Genomic DNA, 23,107 nt, shown 5'->3' on the forward strand with positions numbered 1-23,107 from the left:
TATTAGCATGCTGAAATTTTCATCTCCAATGTCCACAATTAATCTCTTTCAAAATGCTCCCTTAGAATATTCTTTAAATTGCAGAGCACCGAAATGCACTCAGTTCAGTGCATTTTTACCTTTGGCATAATTTGACTGTCTAGGATGATATTTTTGCTAAGATCTACTAGATGATCGCGACTGTTGAATGATGAGTGACAACAAAGAAATAATGCTAACCTACCTTCAAAGTTCATGGTCTCATCAGACTTTTTCACAAGCATATTTGTAATAGGAAGAGCCATATATGGAACTGCAGCATGATGTTTCTTAGTTTTGCTGTGCTTTACAAGCTGACAATATTTAGCAGCTATATTACATCTGCAAAACTTACAGTAGCCTTTTGTAGCATCACCAGGAACTTCACACAACCATTTACTAAACATTCCGATTTGCAACCACTCCCTCCTAAATTTTTACTTGTAAGCTTTATTTTTCTCTTTACTCATTTTTGAAGAAGGGTATACAACTCTTAACTGCAACGAATTATAATCAGTCTTTGGAAACTTCCCACTCGCTCTTGTAACGCAACCAGAACACTGTGCAAAGACTAACTTGTAGTGGTGCTATCAACTTTAAGGCGACAAAATGGCAGACTGTTGGACCACATGACTAATTGTTATCATCATGCGTTTGAAATGTGTATGATGCATGCACCAAACGTACAATACAATTCCTTATTAAATGCAAACATCTGGAAAACTTTTAAAACAATTTCTTTAACAGTAAGTTATAAAAACAACTTAAAAGAGCTGAAACTAGTTCTGAAGGAGCTAGGCGCTAGATTCCAATTTTTAGAGCTAAGGAAGAAAAAAAAGAGCTAAATTGGCAACACTGGTATCAATGCGCAATATTTTGTAGTGTTGTGATATGAAAGACATTAGAAGTCCTGCCATGCCATTGGGTTCCAGAGGTCCTAGAATCTTAACATTCCTTGCAGCAGCAAAGTCATTCAGAGTTGTTCCGTTTCAGTTTGTAGTTCTGCTATTCCATACTGTGTGCTTGGTCTTCAGATCTGCTAGCACTGCTTGGTTTGTGTCCATGATTTCACTTCAGTCTGCTTTCAGTAACTGTTTGGCAAGTTTTATATATAGAGCATAATTTTAGGAAGCCTGCATTTGCATTGGATCCTTATCTCTGATTTCAATGTTGGTATTGGCAGAATTTAAAATTTCCTGGAATATATATATATATATATATATATATATATATATACTGGGTAATTATAAAATAACGTCGTGTTCAGAACCCTCTAGTGAGTAATGTATTGGAAGAAACACACCAATATTCGGTAGACGTACACAGTGGAACATGGGGATTCGATTTAATGAAAAAAAAAATAGTACCAAAAGTACCATTTCGCCAACTTGGGGAAATTTTGGTGCTGTTTTTCCAAGTAAAATGGATTAATTTGCATTATCGCGTTTCTTGTGAGCGATCATGTAATAAAATGAAAGCCTGTGAGATTTCTTATCATTCATAATGAACTGCTTTTCGATGCCTCTTACCTTACGTGAGCATGCTTTCTTAGTCAAACTCTATTATCAGCAGAACAATAATGCCAGTGCTTGTCTTCGTGATTTTTGGCATATGAAAACTTTATGAAAAAGGACTGATTAGCGTAACAAACTTACGAAAACTGATTTGCCGATTTGAAACTACTGGAACTCTAGCAGTGCAGGTAGGCAGGGGATGCAAACCAATCAATCACCAACAAGTTGAGCAAGTTGCAACTGCTATTGTAGAACAGGAGATGACGAATGTGCAGGGTACCAGCAGTGCATGAGCAATATCCCGGAAAATGGATATCGCTCATGTGGAAAATCCTACATCAGATGTTGAAGTTTTACCCCTATAAAATCAGTCATATTCAAGAATTGTGCCCTGGTGATGAGACCACACGAATTGACTTATCTTTGAGATTCTTAGCACGTATGGAAGTGGATGATGCCTGGCTGTGGCAGATTTTATGGAGTGACGAAGCTCACTTTTATTTGAACGGCGATATTAACGCATGCAACTGTCGCATTTGGGCTGCAACTAATCTGCACGTGTGTCTGCAGATGCCTATCCACTCGCCCAAAGTCACAGTGTGGTGCGGATTTATGGCATCTTTTATCATCGGTCAATACTTTTACGAGGAAAATCGCCAAAATGGACCAGTGACCTGTTCCGTTAATGCTAATAGTATGCCAATATGCTACAGAACTTTGTGGTACCACAACTGCAGCAAAGAGGATGTCTCAGTTTGACCATCTTCATGCAGGATTGTGCACCACCCCACATCAGACTTCAGGTTTAGCGCATTTTGCACCAACATTTCTCTGACAGAAGAATCATTAGTCATGCATTTCCCACGCCATGGCCACCGAGATCACCTGATCTCATCCTTGTGACTTTTGACCATGGGGATTTCTTTAAAGCATTGTGTATCAAGGACATGTACCTGATATTCCAACTTTGAAGATCAAATAACGTTACACGTGAGACAAATCAATTCCGATATGTTGCGAGCTACTGTGGAAAATGTCGTGCACCGTATGCAGTTCCTGGAACATTAGAATGGTGGTTATATTGAACCTCATTTGTAATTAACAATAAACGTCATGAAATTGATGTGTGCTGTCTCTCATTTGCCATTTAGTCATTCATTAGTCACACCTACAAAAATTAATTTGGCAGTGCCAAATTAGTTTTTGTAGGTGTGACTACAAAAACTATTTTGGTACTATTTTTTTTTCCATTAAATCGAATGCCCATGTTCCACTGTGTACGTCTACTGAATATTTGTGTGTTTCGTCCAATACATTTACTCACTAGAGGACTCTGAACACTTGATGTTATTTTATAATCACCTGGTATATATTCAAGGAAATTTTAAATTTCCTTGAATGTAGATTTCCTTGAAGGATATATATATAACCTAGCCTGCTCATAGTACTAAATGTACTAGTGGCATGTAAATAACCTTTCATGGGTGGAAGCAACATAAATCAGAGACAGCAAAAATCACAAATTATAAAGCAAACAGAGTGACAGACAAGTGCTGCCATCTCTTGATCTTTAATCCTAACACAGTATATTATTTGTCCGAATTAGTGTGAGTTGGATTTTTTGGATTTTGTGGGATGGCAGGAAAAATCCTGCCATTTCACAAAATCATATACACATTTGAATGTGTATAAAATTATATACACATTCAAAACTGTAAACAATTCTTGAATAATAACACAATGATGTAGGCATAATTACTGTAAAGGCAGAAAAGTCGCAAAACAGAAAAATGTTTCTACAAAATAACCAATTGTATTTACCTTTGAATGCGATCCACTGGATGAATGTACGGCAAGTCGGTAAAGCTTTCCTTTCGTTCAGCATATTAATATTATCGAATTGCAACTGATTGGAATTCTGTGTTTCTGTGGATTCATTACAGACCTCTTTTTCTTCAGAAACTACATACAAACTGTCATTACAAACTCGTTTTGTGTTATCAATGTCATCCATGCTATTTCTCCATTTAAACAAGGTACCAGTGTACTTATCCATAGTTGAAATATGATACTTACTCGAATATAACTCTCCCTCGCATATAACTCACACCCCTGATTTTACTTTATGAAAAAAGAAATTAAAAAGTTTCGCATATACCTCACACACGAAAAAAGCTTAAACACGTTCACTTCGGGGTGATAGTAACTTGTTCCCACAGTAAACAACACTCCCTCCCCAATAGCCACTATACTGTAGAGGCAAACAAAACAAGTACTTTTATTATGTCAGTGCAATTAGAGACATCTGGGATAAATTCAACACTAATTAATGAATCACATGTCCCCTCATACAGAAACTATGCTGTATGTTTTGTTCAAACAAAACCATATGTTGCACTTGAAAACACAGTATCTAACTAAAAACTATTGTTATTAATTAGATGTGTGCGAGTTCACTCGCAGCAATAAAATGCAACTGAACGTGTTAAAATTCGTCAATGTGTTAAAACTAAGAAATATATATATATAGTGAATGTTTTTATGGAAGTTTCACATATTATTAGAATTCGGTTGAAGAGAGTTAGCATTTCAACTCAGTTGTCAGTTTGCTTTTATCTTTCAGTCACACAATCTTTTGTTAATACCACACCAATCATATGCACATCTTAATAACCTGCCATTGCTGTCTGTTTAGTGTTAGGCTTAATTACTGTAAAGGGAGAAAAGTCACAGAACAGAAAAATGATCTGGGTCTGGTGCATAAAAAAGTTCCAGGCCCTGGCTGAATTTAACCACTGCAGTAACTCATCCTCAGACAAACAAGTTTCATTTACACCAATTATATTTACATACTGACTCAATCAGTACTCTGAACTTGGTTCCTTTATTTCTGATCCTCTTTACATTAGTATACACAGTTCCATACTTTGCAGCACTATACCACCAACACCATTACTCTGCACCCTGGCTGCTATATTACACATTTTTCCTCAATCTGACCTCCCTGTTTCTCTGATTCTGACTGATTTACATTTATATCCCACTCACCACCATCTTTATGCACTGTATCACTTTCCCTGTCATAATCACATCCTCACCTTTTGTATCCAGCAATAATAGATTGTACTCATTGATGGAAGAAGATAATCAATTTGGAGGCAAATGGATGACAAAAGGAATAAAATGGGAATTGTAGATAGAGAAAGAGATTATGGAAGGCATATAAAGAGAGAAATGAGAGGCAGTTGCATAAAGAATATAAGGCTCAGGCTAGGAAAGTGACTAGTATTGTAAGGAGAGAAAAAAATTAGAATATGAGAGGAGACTGACACTGCAATCTAAGGAGAATCCCAAGTAGTTTTTTTGCTATGTGGTGAGTAGGAGGAAAAATGATAGTGGTTTATAGAGATGGGAATTGGCTGACCAAAGCGATGAATGAGCCATAATAATCACTTGTCCGTGCGGTTAGCCTAGTGGCTGTGCGTTTCGCAACCACATGACTGGGGAAAGATTGTCCCAGGTTTGATTCCCGTCGAAGACGTGAGGAATTTGAGGATCTTCCTCAGCCATAGCCAAGTTAGCAGGTCTTGGGCGTGGGCAATAGGGTTTTTTCCGCCAGTTTATCTGGCATTTTTTCCTGCAAGCAGGCAAACCGACCCCATGAACACGTATAGATCCACAGCCATAAATACTTAGCTCAACTCACCCAAATAGGGATGGGGGAAAAATGGGAGGAAACTCCATATGAATAAATAAATAAATAATCGCTTTATTAGAGTGTTCCATCCTGGTACTACAGGCTTTATTCCTAGAAGGATAATGAGTAATGAAGAGTTGGAAGTGAATGAAGAGGGTGTATTTTGAATACTGAGTATGCTAAATATCAGTAAGGAAGGGGGGACTAGATGGAATTTCATCACGTGCTTTAAGGGTATGTGCTATGGAACTGACTGTACTATTAACTTGGCTGTTTATTGAGTGAAAATCTTGCAGTGGAGCAAGTTCCTAGAGAGTGGAAGGAGGGTAAGATAGTACCATTGCATAAGGGTGGGTGGTAGAATGGAAGGTATCAAATTATAAGCCTGTTTGTATTTCTTCTGTAGTTATTTATTTTGGAGAAATTGGTAAGAACTTGTATACAAAATTGGACAGATAAGGGTAATGTTATTTACGCAGGCCATTTTTATGCATTTATGCATTTTTTTATAATAGAGTAACGAGAGCAGTGGATAAGGTTAAGGCATTTGACATGGCTTGCCACATGACAGGTTGATTCTTAAGTTGCAATGTATGTATGATTTGGATATGAGGTTATTGGATTGGATTGATGATTAGCTCTCTCATAGATATCAGAGTGTAGTATACGGGGAAGTGGTATCAGGGAGTAGGAAGATGGAGTTGAGTTCCACAGAGTTCAGAAGTGGGACTATGCAATCTTTATGTCAATTATATTGTCACTATACTACAGGGAGATGTTCAGTTGTTTGCAGATGATGTGAAGCTTGTGAGGGTTGTTATTATTTATTTTTATTATTTCATGACACCTTCAAAGAGTCCAAAGACTCATTGAGGAAGGGCACCGACTTTACAATTGTCTATCTCCACCACTTCCATTCATCACCATCATTTACAACAACACCATCTACAGCCCACCACAACCACTAGTTTTTTTTTTTTTGTCTGTAAATTGTGTGTGTCCTGAAGGCCAATTTGTCTGTATTCACGATGAAAAACCACAGTTCCTGGGAGAAAAAAACATTGCTACTTCCATATGAGATCGGCTAACTCACCTTCAATTGTTAAAAAAAAAAAAAAAAACATATAAAGATTCCTCCCATCACTACGAGAATCGAACATATGCCTTTTACAATTGAAGGACAATGTACCATCATTCTTCCAGTTGCACTATGGAGGTGTATGTAATTATTATTATTATTATTCAGGCCTCCATGGAGTCAAAAGACTCATCGTGGGAGGGCCTTCCTAAGAAAGACGAAGTCAATCAAGACTCATCAAGGGGAGGTTCCCCCTAAGAAACACAAAATCTGTCATACCACTCCTCGAACTCATTGACTGTTCTCACTCTCACCACTCCATCAGCCAATGCATTCCATGGTTCAACCACCTTTCATGCAAAGAAACCACTCCTCACTCTCTTGCTCACAGTTTCCTTTCGTAACTTCCAGGGATGGCCTCTTGTCATCACTCCTTCCCACTGTTCAACCAAGCGAAAGAACTCCCCAGTGTCAACCCTGTAACCACCTCTCAAAAGTTTAAAAGTCTCAATCATATCACCTCTCCTTCTTCTATCCACCAACCTCTGCAGTCCACATTCCCTCAGCCAATCCTCATAACTATCATTGTACAGTCCTGAAACCATCTTTGTCATCCGTCTTTGTATCCTTTCCACAGTTAATTTATCCCCTTCAAATCCTTGGACTATTGTTCTCAGATTTGGTCCCAAGTGTGATCTGATCAGGGTCTTATACAATGGAATGATAACACTTTTATCTCTGCAGGTCAGTGTCCTTCTCATTATTGCAGCAATCCTCTGTGTTACCTTCACCACCTTTGCACTATGTCCCCTAAATTTCACGTTTCTATCAATCATCAATCCCAAATCTCTTGTCTCCCCTACTTCCTCCAGTATAACTCCTCTCATAGAGTATGCAGTGTCCTATCGATGTTTCCCAAACCTTAAGACCTTACATTTTGCTGCATTAAACCGATACGTCCATTCATTTGCCCATCTATCTATCTTATTCAAATCCTCTTGCAGGGCAGCCGCATCTGCACTATTACTAATAATCCTTCCCAGCTTTTCATCATCTGCAAACAACTGAATATCCCCCTGCAATCCACTGACAATGCCATTGATATAAAGGTTAAACAATATAGCTCCCAGCACTGAGCCCTGTGGGACCCCACTTGTAATCCTCTGCTTCCTTGAAAGTGCCTCACCATACACAACTCTCTGATACCTATCGAACAGCCAATCCTGAATCCAGTTGACCAATTTGACATCCAGACCCATGTGCTGCAATTTAAATATCAGCTTATCATGTGGCACCTTGTCAAATGCCTTTGCTAAGTCTAAGAAAATTGCAGTATATGCCTTTCCCTCATTTAATGCTCTTGTAACTTTATCATAAAAGGCTACCATATTGCTAAAACAAGAGCGCCCCTTCACAAATCCATGTTGACGCTCACAGATAACATTACCCTCATCTGCCCAATGCTGTATACAGTCCTTCACTACTTTCTCCAAGATCTTACTAATTACTGATGACACACAAACTGGTCTATAATTAGACACTTCCAGTAATAGTGCTGAAGTTTTGGCTCTTTGAGAGGATTTGAATAAGCTGGTAAAGTGTTTGGGTAAATGTATGGGGATGCCAGTTTAATGCAAATGTAAGGTTTTAAAATTTGGGATCCACAGATGGGATGATTCAATATTCACTTGGTTAGTTATGCTGGAAGAAATGAAGGAAGCAAAGAATCTTGGGTTGATTGTGGATAGAGATTTGATGTCCCAAGAACATATTGCAAAGATTGTGAAAACATCTCAGAGAATTGCAGCAATGTTGAGGAGACCATTGACCACAAGAAATAAAAGTGTGCTGTCCCATTGTATAAAGCTTTGATCAGACCACATTTGAATTTCTGTGGTCAGATGTGGTCACTGGGATTTGAAGGGGATGAAGTAATGGAGACCGTGCAGAGATGCATAACAAAAATGATATCAGGACTTTCTCAACAACATTGATTATGAGGATAGACAGAATGGTAACACAAGGGAATGGAGCAAGGACAAGGGGTCCCATCCCTGGGCATTTCAAAAGAACGTGAGTAAAAGCAGAAAAAGTAAGTTTTTTTTGCAAGGAGATTGGTAGGAGCATTGCCTGAGAAGGTGGTAAATGTGCTGATCGGATGAGTTTAAGGAGTGGTATGATTCAGTTTGTGTTGACACCTCCCATATTGAGTCTTGTGACTCCATGGAGGTCAGAAAAATAATAATAAAAAATAAAATAGTTATCAAGATATGTATGTGTGTGTATTTTTAACCATAAAAAAGTAGTCTGTTTTCTTTTGTATAGTCAAATATTGTGGATTAGTTTTCATATATATTTTTTAAACTAACTGTAATTATTATTTTAGGTCTTATTGTAGGAGCTATTATTCGCTATGCTGGTCAAGACTTGGAGATTTCTTATATGAGAGTAATTCCGGCAACACCACCAAACACTTCAGCTGCCATACCACCTGATAACCTGTTTCTTTCTCTGGATACTAGTCATTTTCCCCATTCTATGTTCAGTCATGTAGGAAACAAAACTACTTATGCATATGTATTCAGAGGTGAAGTCACTGATGTTGAAAGCAGGGAACTGGATCAAAAGGTATGAAATTAATAAGCATATAGAAATTAATCAATATCAGTATCTCTGGTTTTAGTAGTGGTGGTTGTGATGTATCAGAAATGACTGATTGTAGACAGAGATAGGGGTAGCATGATTGAAGTTGGGAAAGTGAGTACAGAATGGTTATGGATTTAACATTAGTTAGTATGTTTGGAGGTATAGTAGTGCTGATGGATGGATTGATTGTGTTTGTGAGTGTAAAGCAAGCATAGGATGCTTAGAGAGAGAGAGAGAGAGAGAGAGAGAGAGATAAAAAATAAAGTGAGAAGCAGGAAGGGAGGAATTTGAAAAGCTAACTAATATGAGATGAACAAGAGTAGAAGTGAAAGCAAGTTTTGAGAATAGAGAGAGAGAACCAAAGAAAGAGAGGAAGTGAATATTGAGCGCAAATGATAGATGATAGGAATGCAAGAAATTAGGAGAACAGAGAGAGTGGCAAGATATGCAGGTGAGCAGTGAATGAATGGAGTAGTGGGAAGTGTGATGTATGGAGAGTCAGTGCTTTGTAGTGTACATAATAGAATATCAGAGGAGTGTTTGCATGGAGCATAATTTTTGCAACTTTAGCAGTGAAGTGTGAATGATATGATAGTGATGGTTGGTAAAAAGAACCTAAGCAGTAGTGAATCAGATGGCAACAGATTTGAAGTTAATTGTGGATTATGCAGTTTATAAGTGGAAGATATGAGATGGAAGATATTGATTGTATTGACTAGAATAAGATTAATACAGAGTTGATTTAAAAAGCAGCATTAATGAGTGATGTAGTGAATGTGTTGAAGAAGAGGTCTGAAATATGTGGATCTTTGGAGTTTATTTGATGGTAAAGCTATTTGCAAGGGAAGGATTTAGAAAGATTGTTGTTCTTTGAACAAGTGAGTGTCAGGACAGGGAAACTAGTTGGCTGCCAAGGTGGAGTGTAGTAGGGGCAGTCTCTTGTGGGGATAGTCACATGGGAGATGAAGGTTTGATAAATGTTTTTTTAAGAATTTTTATTTATCACTGGACAAATTTTTATTTATTTTTATAATTATGTACCATATAATTTACCTTTATATTTCTGTTATTACAACTTTGTGTGTGTGAGAGAGAGAGAAAAAACAAGGAGATAATTTAAATAAAATAAAAACAAATGTAAAATATTTTTTGATCTTTTTTTTCCATAACAAATTAAAAAAAAAATTCTCCCAGATCTGTGGTTTTGGCTGTCAACAACCCCACATACACTGCCATTTTTTTGCACAGGCATTTGACAGGATACTCCATAAGCTGATATTCAACTTGTGCTGCATGGATTTAAATATTATCAGTAAAATTGATTGGAAATTGGCTGTCTGATAGATATGAGTTGTATTCCGGGAAGTGGTATCAAATTATTATTATTATTAGCATCAACTCATTATTTTAAAGCCGGATACGAAACTCGGAGATCGAAATCTAAGAGTTTCATGCCGAAAACACCGGCAAAAAAAAATAGCCTCTTGGCTCTTGATTATTATTATTTTTTAATCTTTGTTCATACTTTTGAATTATATATATATATATATATATATTTTCTTTTAATAGGCAACATTTGATCCAGAAATATTTTTCAACATTATTCTTCCTCCTATCATATTTAATGCTGGATATAGCTTGAAAAGAGTGAGTATAATTTGAAAGGTTAATATGTTCTTCATTGACAGTATATAGAATATTAACTGAGTCCTAAATGAGTTTTTTTTCTGATTTTCCTTATATATGGATTTGCATATATAAGGAAATATAAGGAAATTTGCATATTAATTGTCAGTTGACAGAATCAGTATGAGTTAATGAAAACCACAGAACCACTTGAACACTAAACATTAATTTGAAATTATGCTAATTTCTATCAAATTAATGTTTACTAATAATTTAAGTTCCTGTACTAATATAATTATGTACTAATTTTGACCTAATAAATTTCATAAATCTGGCTTGGAGAATGAATAGGCATGTAAAAGTATCAAGGCAGAAGGAATTTATGTGCAATTATAAGACAGACAATTATTGTGAACTTTGAAACTAGCTTGCAGCATTACAATAGATGTATTTGAAAGAAGAGAAGTCAGTAGTGCATGAAAGGTATTTAAGAAAGAATTGTTAACAGCAATGGCAGATTGTATACTTCAAGTGAAGAAAATAAAATGATTTGGAGTCAAATGGATGACAAGAGAAATTAAGAATCGCATATGAAAAAGAGATTATGAAAGACAAAGGATGGCGGAAACAGTTGCATGAGGAATATAAAGCTCAGGCAAGGAAAGTAACTGGTATTGTAAGCAGAGAAAAATTAGAATACAAGAGGATACTAGCACTGCGGTTTAAAGAGAATTCTAAGGAGTTTTTTTCCCCCTTATCTGGTGAAAAGAAAGAAAAACGATTAGAGGTGGATTACTGTGCTCATGGAGATCTCTTTAATGAACATTTTTTATTCTTTACAGTACAAATTATTCCTAGAGAGATAAGGAGTGGTGAAGTGTTAAAAGTGAACAAAGAGAATGTCTTTCAAACACTGAGTATGCCGAATGTCAGTAATGCAGGAGGATAAGGTGGAATTTCAACGCGTATTTTAAGAGAATGTGCCATGGAACTCAATTAAGGAAAGTCTTTGCAACAGGACAAGTTTCTGGAGAGTGGAAGGAGGGTAGGGTATTTTTGTTATATAAAGGTGGTAGTATGGAGGTATCAAACTATAGACCTGTATGTATTTCTTCTGCGGTTTTTAAGATTTGGGAGAAATTGGTAAGAACTCATATATAGAATTGGACAGATGAGAGCAATATTATTTTTGCAGACCAGTATGGATTTGTTAAGGCACAATCTTGTTTTAGTAATCTGGTTACCTTTTTTATAATAGAGGTAACTAAAGAGCAGTGGATGAGGGAAGGAAGAGATAAGTGGTTTGCACTATCATCTCTTTTTTTTTTTTTTTTTTTTTTTTGCAAAGGCATTTAACAGAGTGCCACATCACAAGTTAATTTTTTAAGTTGCAACATGTGGATTTGGATTTTAGATTAGTGGAATGTAACTGGCTTTCTGAGAGATATCAGAAAGTTGTATATGGGGCAGTATCAGGGAATGTTTATTATTATCATAATTCAAGCCTCCATGGAGTGACAAGATTCATCATGGGAGGCCCATCCTAGAAAATACAGTCTATCATACTACTCCTTGAACTCATTGGCCATTTCTGCTCTCCCCACTCTATCAGACAATGCATTCCACAGTTCAACTACCCTCCAAAGAAACCAATCCTCATCTTCTTGCTCACAGCTTCGTAACTTCCAGGGGATGGCCTCTTGTCCTCTCTCCTTTCCCCCTGTTTCACCAAACAAAACTCCTCAGTGTCAATCATTGTAACTATCTCTCAAGTGGTTTAAAAGTCTCAATCATGTCACCTCTCCTTCTATATACCAAATTGTGCAGTCCACAATCTCTCAGCCTGTCCTCATAACTAACATTGAACAGTCCTGAAACCATCTTTGTTATCTGCCTCTGAACACTTCCCACAGTTAATTTATCTCTTTCAAATCCTGGTGACTGAATTTGAGAACAATAGTCCAAGTGGTGTCTGATCAGGGCTTTGTACAATGGAAGTACAACTCTTATCTCTATAGGGCAGTGTCTTTCTCAGTAATGCTGCAATACTCTAGGCTGCCTTCACCACCTTTGCAATATGTTCCCTGAATTTCAAGTTTCTATCAATCATCACTCCCAGATCCCTCACCTCTGGTACTTCCTCCAGTACCATTCTTCCAACAGAGTATGCAGCCTTCTATTGATTTATCCCAAACTTCAAAATTTTACGTTTAGCTGCATTAAACTTCAACCCCATTCATTTGCCCATCTGTTCACTTTATTGAAATGATTTGCAGGGCTACCACATCTGCAAACAACTGAATATCCCCTTGCAATCCATTGACAATGTCATTGATATAAAGGTTAAACAATACTGGTCCCAGTACTGAGCCCTGTGTGACTCTACTTGTAACCTTCTGTTTCCTTGATATTGCTTTCCCATACACAATTCTCTGATACCTATCAGGTAGCCAATCCTGAATCCAGTTCACTCACCTGACATCTAAACCCATGTGCTTCACCTTAAATATCACCTTATCATGTGATACCCTGTCAAATGCTTTTGTAAAATCCAAAAAAATGGCAGAATATGCCTTTTCCTCATCAACTACTCTTGTCACTTTATTATAAAAGGCAATCATATAAAAGGCAATTGTTGACAGTAATGGCAGATTGTATACTTCAAGTGAAGAAGATAAAATTATTTGGAGTTAACAAATCCATGTTGACCCTCACAGATAATATTGCCCTCATCTTCCTAACACTGTATATAATCTCTCACTAATTTTCCAAGATCTTAACTACTGATTAAACACAGGCTGATCTATAATTTGACACTTGAGTCTGCTACTACTCTTAAGCAGTGTCACTCAGTGCATACTCTCAGGATTTAATCTTTCTTTTTTTTTGGGAGGGGGGGGGGAACATGCACTCAAGATTTAATCTTGGGGGAGGGGTCGAGTTGAGTAGATGATTTGAGATTAGACTCTACGCATTGCATACAACCTATGGCTGAACATTCGCAGTGATCGCCAATACATGAATTAAAATAATCAAAACAATATTAATATTACTTGAATAAGAGAAATTGGAAAATGCACTCTAAAAAATTACGTCCATTATATTTCTTCATCAAAGTGGTTCATCAATAGATCATACGTTTTGGGATCACTGAGACATGGTTGACAGAAGAGGATATAATAATAGGAATAGAAGAAGCAGGGTACACCATTTTTCTGCAGGATAGGAAGGGAAAGCGTCGTGGTGGAGTATTGCTTATGATAAGTGACAACTTATGTCCTCTGAGAGTGGAGGCTTTGGAAGGCAGTGACACTAATGATTTTGAAAGCATATGGTGTGAGGTAGAGATAAGCAAGACTGGATATTTAGTGGGGTCTTGCTACAAACCAAGGAACACAGAGGGTGGGGAACAGGAGATGTTTAGACAGTTGAGCTTGGCAAGTGCAAGAAGAATGATTGTTATGGGAGATTTTAACTACAGCAGTATAAATTGCAGAGAGGAAGATGCATGTAGCAATAAGGAATGGAATTTCTAGAATTCTTGAAGGACAAATGTCTTAGGCAACATGTAATAGAGGGAACAAGAGATTCAAGAGTTTTTTGGATTTGGTCATACCATCAGAAGAGTCGATAATAACTGAGATGACATTTCTCCCACCAGTTGGAGAGAGTGACCATGTGGTTTTGACTTGGAAGATGAATAGACATGCAGGAGTATCATATGTTTCCTTCTCTTTGATATTCCCTTCTCTATAATTATAAGGCAGGTGATTATAATAGTCTTAGACATCAACTTGGGGAAGTTTTTCATGGAGGGAGGAATTGGAAGGCTGGGATATCATTAGTGCTTGGGAAATTGTGAAGGAATATTTGTTAGCAGCAATAGTAAGCTGTATTCCACAAGTGAAGAAGAGGACACAATTTGATGTAAAGTGAATGGCAAACAATATTAAACAGGAACTGCATGTGAAAAAGAGGCTATGGAAGAGATATAAGGAGACAGGTGAAGAGCAGATGCATAAAGATACTAGAGCATATGAACAAAAGTCGACTGAGTGTACCAGCCAATAATAAAAAGTATGATAGGAAAAATAAGCGTATGAGTGTGAACGTAAACAAAATGAAGTAGAGAGTGCTGTATGGAGACTAGTTAGTACGAACCAACCTGGTGCGACCATAAAGGATGTAACTGAGTATTAGAGAGCAAAAGGAAAGGGTGAAAGAAATGACTGCTGTGGCAGGTACGAATGATTTGAAAGGAGATAAAATGGAAATGATAGAGGACCTGAATGAATTGTTTGAGGTAGCAAAAGAAAAGAGTGAAAGCGTTAGCATGATTAGTCTTTTGCCACGGTATGACAGTGAAGTGTTTAAAAGGAGGGCCATAATTGCAAATGACTTTATGCGTGGGTTATGTATGACGATTGGTGTGGAATTTGTGGATGTGTGGAGTGAGTTCGATGGGCGAAAGGATCTATATAAGATGGATGGTTTGCATTTGAATGTATACGGTGTAAGGAGACTTGGAAAAGTGTTGCTGAATGTAGTGGATGTGCAAAATCAGGGAAACTAGATTTATTAAGGGGGGGGGGGTAGATATACAGACCTTAGGGAGGCAGTTGAATGTATGAATGAGTATAATATGCCCGAGCGAATAAGGACAACAAATCAGAATGGGATAGTTAATATAACGTCACAGTAGAAATGGGGATAATGGGAGTCTTAAATTCATGTACACTAATGCTAGGAGTATTAGGAACAAGAAGGAAGAGTTTTTGGCCATGGTTGGCACTTCCAGACCACAGATTATTGGCATTAGTGAATCATGGCTAACTGTAGATGATATAGCTAATGGGATTGAATGTGATGGGTATAGTGTGTTCAGGAATGACAGGGAGAATAAAATGGGGGGAGGAGTACTGTTGATTATAGCTGATGAGCTGCAGCCAAGGAGAATAGAAGTTGAATTGCAGGATAGAGAAAAGAGCACATTTGAGGCCATTTGGTGTGAGATTGTGGCTAGCAGAACAAAATATACAATTGGGTGCTGCTATAGACCAGGTGATGGAAAAGATGGTGGAAACAGTAGAAGAAATGAGTGGAAGGAGGGTAATTATTATGGGAGATTTCAACTATGGAACATTGATTGGAAGGAGGAGAGGACACACGAGAGGAAGGAATTGGATTTTATGCGGTTATTAAGGGATAACTATTCTGCGACAGCATGTAATGGAAAATACTAGGGGTCAGAGAGTGCTTGACCTAGTAATTATATCTGAGGATTTGGCTGTAACAAATATGACGACATAGCCACCAATCGGTGAGAGTGATCATAGGGTTTTGACTTGAGAGGTGGCTAAAGGTGTGGAATTTACAGTTAAGACAGGGTACATGTGGAATTATCAGGCTGGAAAGTATGACAAGCTTAGGAGTTTGATTGGTTCAGTGCCATGGCATGTACAACTGCTAGGAATAGAAGTTGATAGTGCATGGGAGGCAGTTAAGAAGTGTTTGCATGAAGCAATGGCTGACTGTATACCTAGAGTCCGAATAATAAATCAAGTAGGGGTTAAATGGATGAATAACACCATTAAGCTTGAGCTGCAAAAAAAAAGAAACAACTATGGAGGGAATTTAAGGAGAAAGGTGACCGGCAGGCACATGAATGGTATAAAGAACAGGCCAGAAGGGTAATGAGTGTGGTAAGAAAAGCAAAAAAGGATTACGAAAGAGCATTGGCCATGCAGGCTAAAGAGAATCCTAAACAGTTTTTTCAATATGTTGCAAGTAAAAGGAAAAATGTATATGGCAGAATGATTTTAAAGAATGCCGATGGAAGGGAGGTAACTGAATCAGTTGATATAGTTGAGTTATTGAGTGAGCACTTTGCAAGAATATATCATCCAGGTGGTGACATTGCAGATATCAATGAACCAGTAGATTATATGGGAATTGTGGTGAATGAAGTGGAGGTGAGTAGTCTATTGCATAACCTCAATGTCAATACATCTGTGGGATTGGATGGTATACCAGATCGTGTCCTACGAGAAGCGGCTTAAGAATTGTCAGTACCCTTGGCCAATTTGATTAATTTGAGTCTTGGTTCTGGGTTAGTCCTGTGGGGGTGGAAAGAGGGGAAAATAGTTCCACTGCATAAAGGTGGTTCCAAGACTGCTGTTGTAAATTACTGACCGATTAGCATTTCAGGAATTGTTGTCAAGGTCTTAGAGAAATTAGTCAAGAAAAGAATACAGGATTGGAGAGATGAAAATGGTATGGGGGAGAACATGGTTTTGTGAAGGGTTGATCATGCCTCAGTAACTTGCTCACTGTTTTATAACACAGTGATGGCTGAACTGGATAGGGGTAATGGATTTACAGTGATTCTACTGGACCTTGCCAAGGCCTTTGACAGGATACCACATGGAACCCTAATCAGTAAACTGGAGCAGATGGGGATGGATATAGGGTTGGTGAGATGGATAGGAGAGTGGTTGACGAAGAGATACCAGAGAGTGGTTAAATCGGGAGTTGAGTCTAAAAGAAGATGGCTTGTGACTAGTGGTGTGCCACAGGACTCTGTTCTTGGAGCACTACTTTTCAATTTGTTCATCAATGATATTGGAAAGGATCTGAGAGGAAGTGTTCACTTGTTTGCTGATGATGCAAAGTTGAGGGAGAGCAATTGTGAGTGCACAGGATGTCAAAATTTTACAGAATGATTTGGATAGTTTGGAGGACTGAGCTAGTAAAAATGGATGTCAATTTAATGCGGCAAAGTGTAAGGTTTTGCATTTTGGAGCGAAAAGAATAGCAGCAGTATATCACATTGGTGGAATCGTACTCCAGGAGATTGAGGCCAGGGATTTGGGAGTGTTGGTGGATAGGGAATTGAAGTTTATGGGGCATATTGCAAAAGTGGCTAAATCAGCTCATCAAATCACTTGGCTTCTGAAAAATACTTTAACATGCAGAAACAAACAAGTTATTGTTCCTCTGTATTGAGCCTCGATAAGACCCCCATCTGGACTACTGTGCCCAGTTATGGGTGCCAGGGTTTCTTCGTGATGGGGAGGAAGTGGAGAGGATCCAGAGACGAGTGACCAAGATGATAGCAGGTCTGTGGAATGAACCTTATAAGAATTGGTTGAAGATTTGTGGGTTGCAAAAATTGGTCGATAGGCGGAAAAGGGGTGATATGATTGAGACATTCAAATTACTGAGGGTTACTATAAGATTAATCCAGCAAATATTTTTTAAAATAGGACTGGTGGTGGGAGGACTAGGGGCCATGCATGGAAGCTGGACAAGAATGTGGTTAACAAGGGTGTTTGAGCTAGGTTTTTTACTTGGAGAGTGGTGAATGAGTGGAATAAGCTGCCAGAGTCTGTGGTGGGTGCTATGACCTTGAATGAGTTCAAGGCAAGGTATGATAGATACTGTGTGAATGTCGAATAGTTGTTTTTGACATGATGTTAGGGCCTCCCTTGATGATTCTGTTGACTCCTTGGAGTTGCCCGGAATAATAATAATAATAAAGAATATAAGACACAGGCCAGGAGAGTGACTAGTATGGTAAGGAAGTCAAAACTGGAATACGAGAAGAGATTGGCCCTAAGATCCAAAGAAAATCCTAGGGAATTTTTTTAGTTATGTGGCCAGTAGGAGGAGAAATGATTGTGGAAGAAGGATATTGTGGGATAAAAATTGGAATAGAGTGACTGATGCAGAGGACATAGGAATTGTTCAATGAACACTTTATTGGTGTATTTCATCCTGTAGGAGTAAATTTTAATACTAGATGGATAGGGAGGTTCGAGAATTAGGGGCGCAGGAGGAGAGCGTGTTTCAAATACAGAGTACTCTGGATTTCAATAAAACTGTGGAACTGGATGGTATTTCACCACGAGTTTTGAGAGAATGTGCTAAAGAACTGAGAGCTGCTTTGACCTGGCTTTTCAGTGAAAGTCTGGCTATGGGAAATGTGTCCAGGGAATGGAAGGAAGGTAAGATAATGCCATTGCATAAGGGCAGTAGCTGACTAGAACTGTCTAATTATAGGCCAGTTTGTGTGTCATTAGTAGTTGTTAAGATCTTGGAGAAATTAGTTAGGGACCATATACAACATTGGGCAGATGAGAGTAATGTTATCTGTGAGAGTCAACATGGATTTGTGAAGGAGTGCTCTTGTTTTAGTAATATGCTAGCCTTTTATAATAAAGTTTCACGACCAGTAGATGAGGGAAAGGCATATACTGCCATTTTCTTGGATTTAGCGAAGGCATTTGAAGGGTTCCACATAATAAGCTGATATTTAAGTTGCAGCACATGGATTTGGATGTCAGGTTGGTCAACTGGATTCAGGATTGACTGTCCGATAGGTATCAGAGTTGTGTATGGTGGGGCAGTTTCAAGGAGGCAGCGGGTTACAAGTGGGGTCCCACAGGGCTCGGTACTGGGACCTATATTGTTTAATCTTTATATCAATGACATTGTCAGTGGATTGCAAGGGGATATTCAATTGTTTGTGGATGATGTGAAGCTGGGAAGGGTTATAAGTAATAGTGCAGATGTGGTAGTCCTGCAGGAGGATTTGAATAAGCTAGACAGATGGGCAAATGAATGGGGGGTGTCGGTTTAATGCAGCAAAATGTAAGGTCTTGAGGTTTGGGAAACATCAATAGGATACTGCATACTCTATGGAAGGAGTTATACCGGAGGAAGTAGGGGAGACGAGATCTGGGATTGATGACTGATTGAAACCTGAAGTTTAGGCGACATATTGTAAAGGTGGTGAAGGTAACACAGAGGATTGCTGCAATAATGAGAAGGACACTGACCTGCAGAGATAAAAGTTATCATTCCATTGTATAAGACCCTGATCAGACCACACTTAGACTATTGTTCTCAAATTTGGTCCCCAGGATTCCAAAGGTATAATTAACTGTGGAAAAGGGTACAAAGGCAGATAACAAAGACAGTTTTAGGACTGTACAATGTTAGTTATGAGGATTGGCTGAGGAATGTGGACTGCAGAGTTTGGTGGATAGAAGAAGGAGAGGTGATATGATCGAGACTTTTAAACTGTTGAGAGGTGGTTACAGGGCTGACACTGGGGAGTTCTTTCGCTTGGTTGTAAAACGGGAAGGAGTGATGATAAGGGGCCATCCCTGGAAGTTACGAAAGGAAACTGTGAGCAAGAGGGTGAGGAGTGGTTTCTTTGCGTGGAGGGCAGTTGAACCTTAGAATGCATTATCTGATAGAGTGGTGAGAGTGAGAACGGTCAATGAGTTTAAGGAGTGGTATGATAGACTTTGTGTTTCCTAGGAGGGAACTCCCACGATGAGTCTGGATAGATTTGTGTTTCCTAGGAAGGACCTCCCGCTATAAGTCTTTTGACTCCTTGGAGGCTTAAATAATAGTAATAATGAAACCCTTGATCTCCTCTGGCCCCACTTGGGAAATGAAGTAGCGCTTGGTCTGCGTGAGCACTGCATCGTTTGCCTTGCATTCGCAGTGGCAGTGATTCCCGAGAGCTATAGGGGATTCCCACTTTATGTGACTGCTAATTCATAAGTAGTATAGAAATAGAAGACACGGCACAACATGAATAAAAAAATTAATTTTAATTAGGAATAGATTTTTCTAGTGTTTTTTTTCCTCTTTCATTTGGGAGGGGGCAGGCCTCCCTTTGGTGCGGCACAGGTGTCACTATCTTACCCTGCTAATCTGGGTAGTGACCGTTCCCATAATACATAGCATCAGTGTTTCTCAACCAGTGGTCTGCGACGATGGGACAGGTAGTCTGCAGGCAGACTTAAATTAATTAAATAAATATATATTTTTTAATTATCCAAACAAAACAAATCAAGATTGAATAAGTAGGTAAAAATTATTGAAATCAAATGGAGCCTTCAAAAATCCAACAAATAGCTTCAATTGTTCAAAGGTGGAAGCAATAAAACTATTGTTTTTCACTTCACCTTTCTTTTATTATTCCTCATTCTGCTGCTAAATTTGTAGATGCAGAATGACGAATAATAAAAGAGGGGTAAAGTGAATAACAATATAGTTTTATTGCTTCTGCCTTCCCTTGCTGTTTTGTCAGATTTGAAGTGAACATGTGTTATCAACATTTCAACCAATTGCTTGTTGTGTATAGATTTTTATTATTGAAGGTATCCTTCAACCAAGGCTCAATATATCTTCAGAAGTGCTAAGTGATACTTGAACAAAGTGTGTCGTGATTTAACCCCAGTATTTATATATTTATTCGGAAACGTTTTTTTAATAATAGAAAAGTGGCATAGAACTAAGACTTTGAAAAGAAGAGCAAATGGAACAGGTAATGCTAACCCTAATTGTAATACATGTGTTGTAATGGCCAGTAAATCTGATACTATTAAAGTAGAAGAAATAAGCAGTTCAAAGAAAAAATACAGTAGAAAATATAACAGTTCATATTTGGAATTTGGGTTTATTTGGTGTGGAGATGAAAGTGAACAGAAACCTCAATGTGTTTTGTGTTATGAAGTGTTGTCGAACGAGTGCATGAAACCTGCGAAACTCTGACGACATTTAGAAACTAAACATTGTGATGTGAAAAAATAAGCCAATTGAATTTTTTCAGTGATGCTTAGGGACATTAAATCATGGGAAAGATATAGTTTCAGCCATGGGTTCCATTAATAGCAAAGCACTAGAAGCATCCTATCTCTTAAGTTTGCACATAGCGAAAACAGGGAAACCTCATTCTATCGGGGAAAATTTACTACTTCCAGCTATAAAAGATGTGGTAAAAACAATGTTTGACAGCAAGTTACTAAAAGATGTTGATTTGATTCCTCTTTCAAATGACACTGTCGGTCGCAGAATTAATCATATGGCAGGTGACATAGAATCTCAGTTAATTGAAAGAGTTAAGAAGAGCCCTTATTATGTGTTACAAATAGATGAGACTACTGATGTTACAAACGGTGCACAGTTAATATGCTACGTAAAATATGTGCATGATAACATCATTCATGATGATATTCTGTTTTGTAGAACTTTGTCATTCCGAATAACTGGAGAAGAAATATTTCACACTCTCAATAATTACATAGTGCACAAAGGGATCCAGTTGGAAAAATGTATAGACTTCTGTTCAGATGGAGCTCACGCTCTTACAGGCAGGCAGGCATAGTGGGATTGCTTCTAAGGTCAAAGAAGTAGCTCTGGATATGAATTGGGTGCATTGTTTTATACACAGGGAAGTGTTAGCCTCCAAAGGAATGCTACCAGAATTTAAAACTGTGCTATACAATGCTGGCAAGCTAGTTAATTTTATTAAAGCTCGATCTTTAAATAACAGATTATTTTCAGTACTCTGCAATGAAATGGGCAGTGAATATACAAACTTTTGCTTCATTCTGAAATTCACTGGCTTTCCAGGGGCAAAGTACTAACAAGGTTATTTCAATTAAGGCATGAAGTTTTATTATTTGTAAATGAACGTAATTCTAATTTTGCATCACTCCTTGTTGACGAAGCATGGTTATCAACACTATCCTATCTTTCAGACATTTTTTCGAAATTAAATGAACTAAATCTCTCCCTTCAGGGAAATTTTTTAACTGTTCTTGATGCCTATGACAAAATAAAGGTATTCGAGAAAAAATTAGTTTTATGGATTAATTATGTAAAAGATGGTCAATTTGCTCCTTTTCCAACATTGGAATCCTTTTTAATGAAAATGATATTTTTGTTGATTCTGAGTTTGTGACCACCTCAAAAATCTGAAACGGAATTTTGAAACATATTTTCCGAATACCTTTTATAAGAAATTTCTGTGGGTTCGCGATCCATTTCAGGCTTGCAGTCATGAGAGCGACCTTTCGTTATCGGAAAAAGAACAGTTAATTGAGCTTTCAAGTGACAGTGGGCTTAAAATGCAATTCCGTGATCTTGGTTTTGCTCGATTTTGGATCTCATCTTCAGTGAGAAGTGAATTTCTGGAATTATCTGAAGAAGCATTGAAAATTGTCCTGCAGTTTTCTACAACCTAACTTTGTGAGAGAGAGGATTTTCATCACTCCTTCAAATATAAACAAAATACAGAAATCGCACACATTGTGTGTGTGCCGATCTTCGACTGAAGTTGACCAATATTGAGCCATATACCCAGGAACTCTGCAAGGGCCGAGAAGCTCAACCATCTCATTAAAAGTAAGTAGTAACATAATTATATCATCTTATTCATTTGTTTAATAAAAATTAAAACTTTGTTCAATGATGATACACTTTTAATCGTTTACTTCCAATTTAATTAATTATGTTGCCATATCTTTCAAAACATGCTTTTAGATTTATTATGTTATAAATGGCACTGTTTTTCCGAAATGTTGGTAATTCCTACATAGGTTTTTTAAAAAATAATACAAAAAATCAAAATGACGTATAGGGAAATAAATTAAAAAAATAGTATGTTTATTTTTGAAGTAAAACTTTGATTCCAACATTCTAAAATGTTATTTTTCTTGCTTTTCT

At 37.7% G+C, this 23,107-nt stretch overlaps 1 protein-coding gene across 1 annotated transcript in view; it reads left to right on the forward strand.

Moving 5' to 3' along the window:
- LOC150100485 (sodium/hydrogen exchanger 9-like) overlaps nucleotides 1-23,107 on the forward strand; it is a 481,199-nt gene that overhangs the window by 82,702 nt on the left and 375,390 nt on the right. Inside the window, exons 3-4 of the mRNA XM_090402508.1 lie at nucleotides 8,694-8,935; nucleotides 10,523-10,600. Coding sequence (XP_090258634.1) covers nucleotides 8,694-8,935; nucleotides 10,523-10,600 — 320 coding nt within the window. The remainder of the gene's footprint in view (nucleotides 1-8,693; nucleotides 8,936-10,522; nucleotides 10,601-23,107) is intronic.

Source organism: Typopeltis vanoorti, chromosome 13 (genome assembly GCF_054136105.1).
Source record: "Typopeltis vanoorti isolate ZY-2024b chromosome 13, IOZ_Tvanoo_1.0, whole genome shotgun sequence".
Lineage (NCBI taxonomy): Eukaryota > Metazoa > Arthropoda > Arachnida > Uropygi > Thelyphonidae > Typopeltis > Typopeltis vanoorti.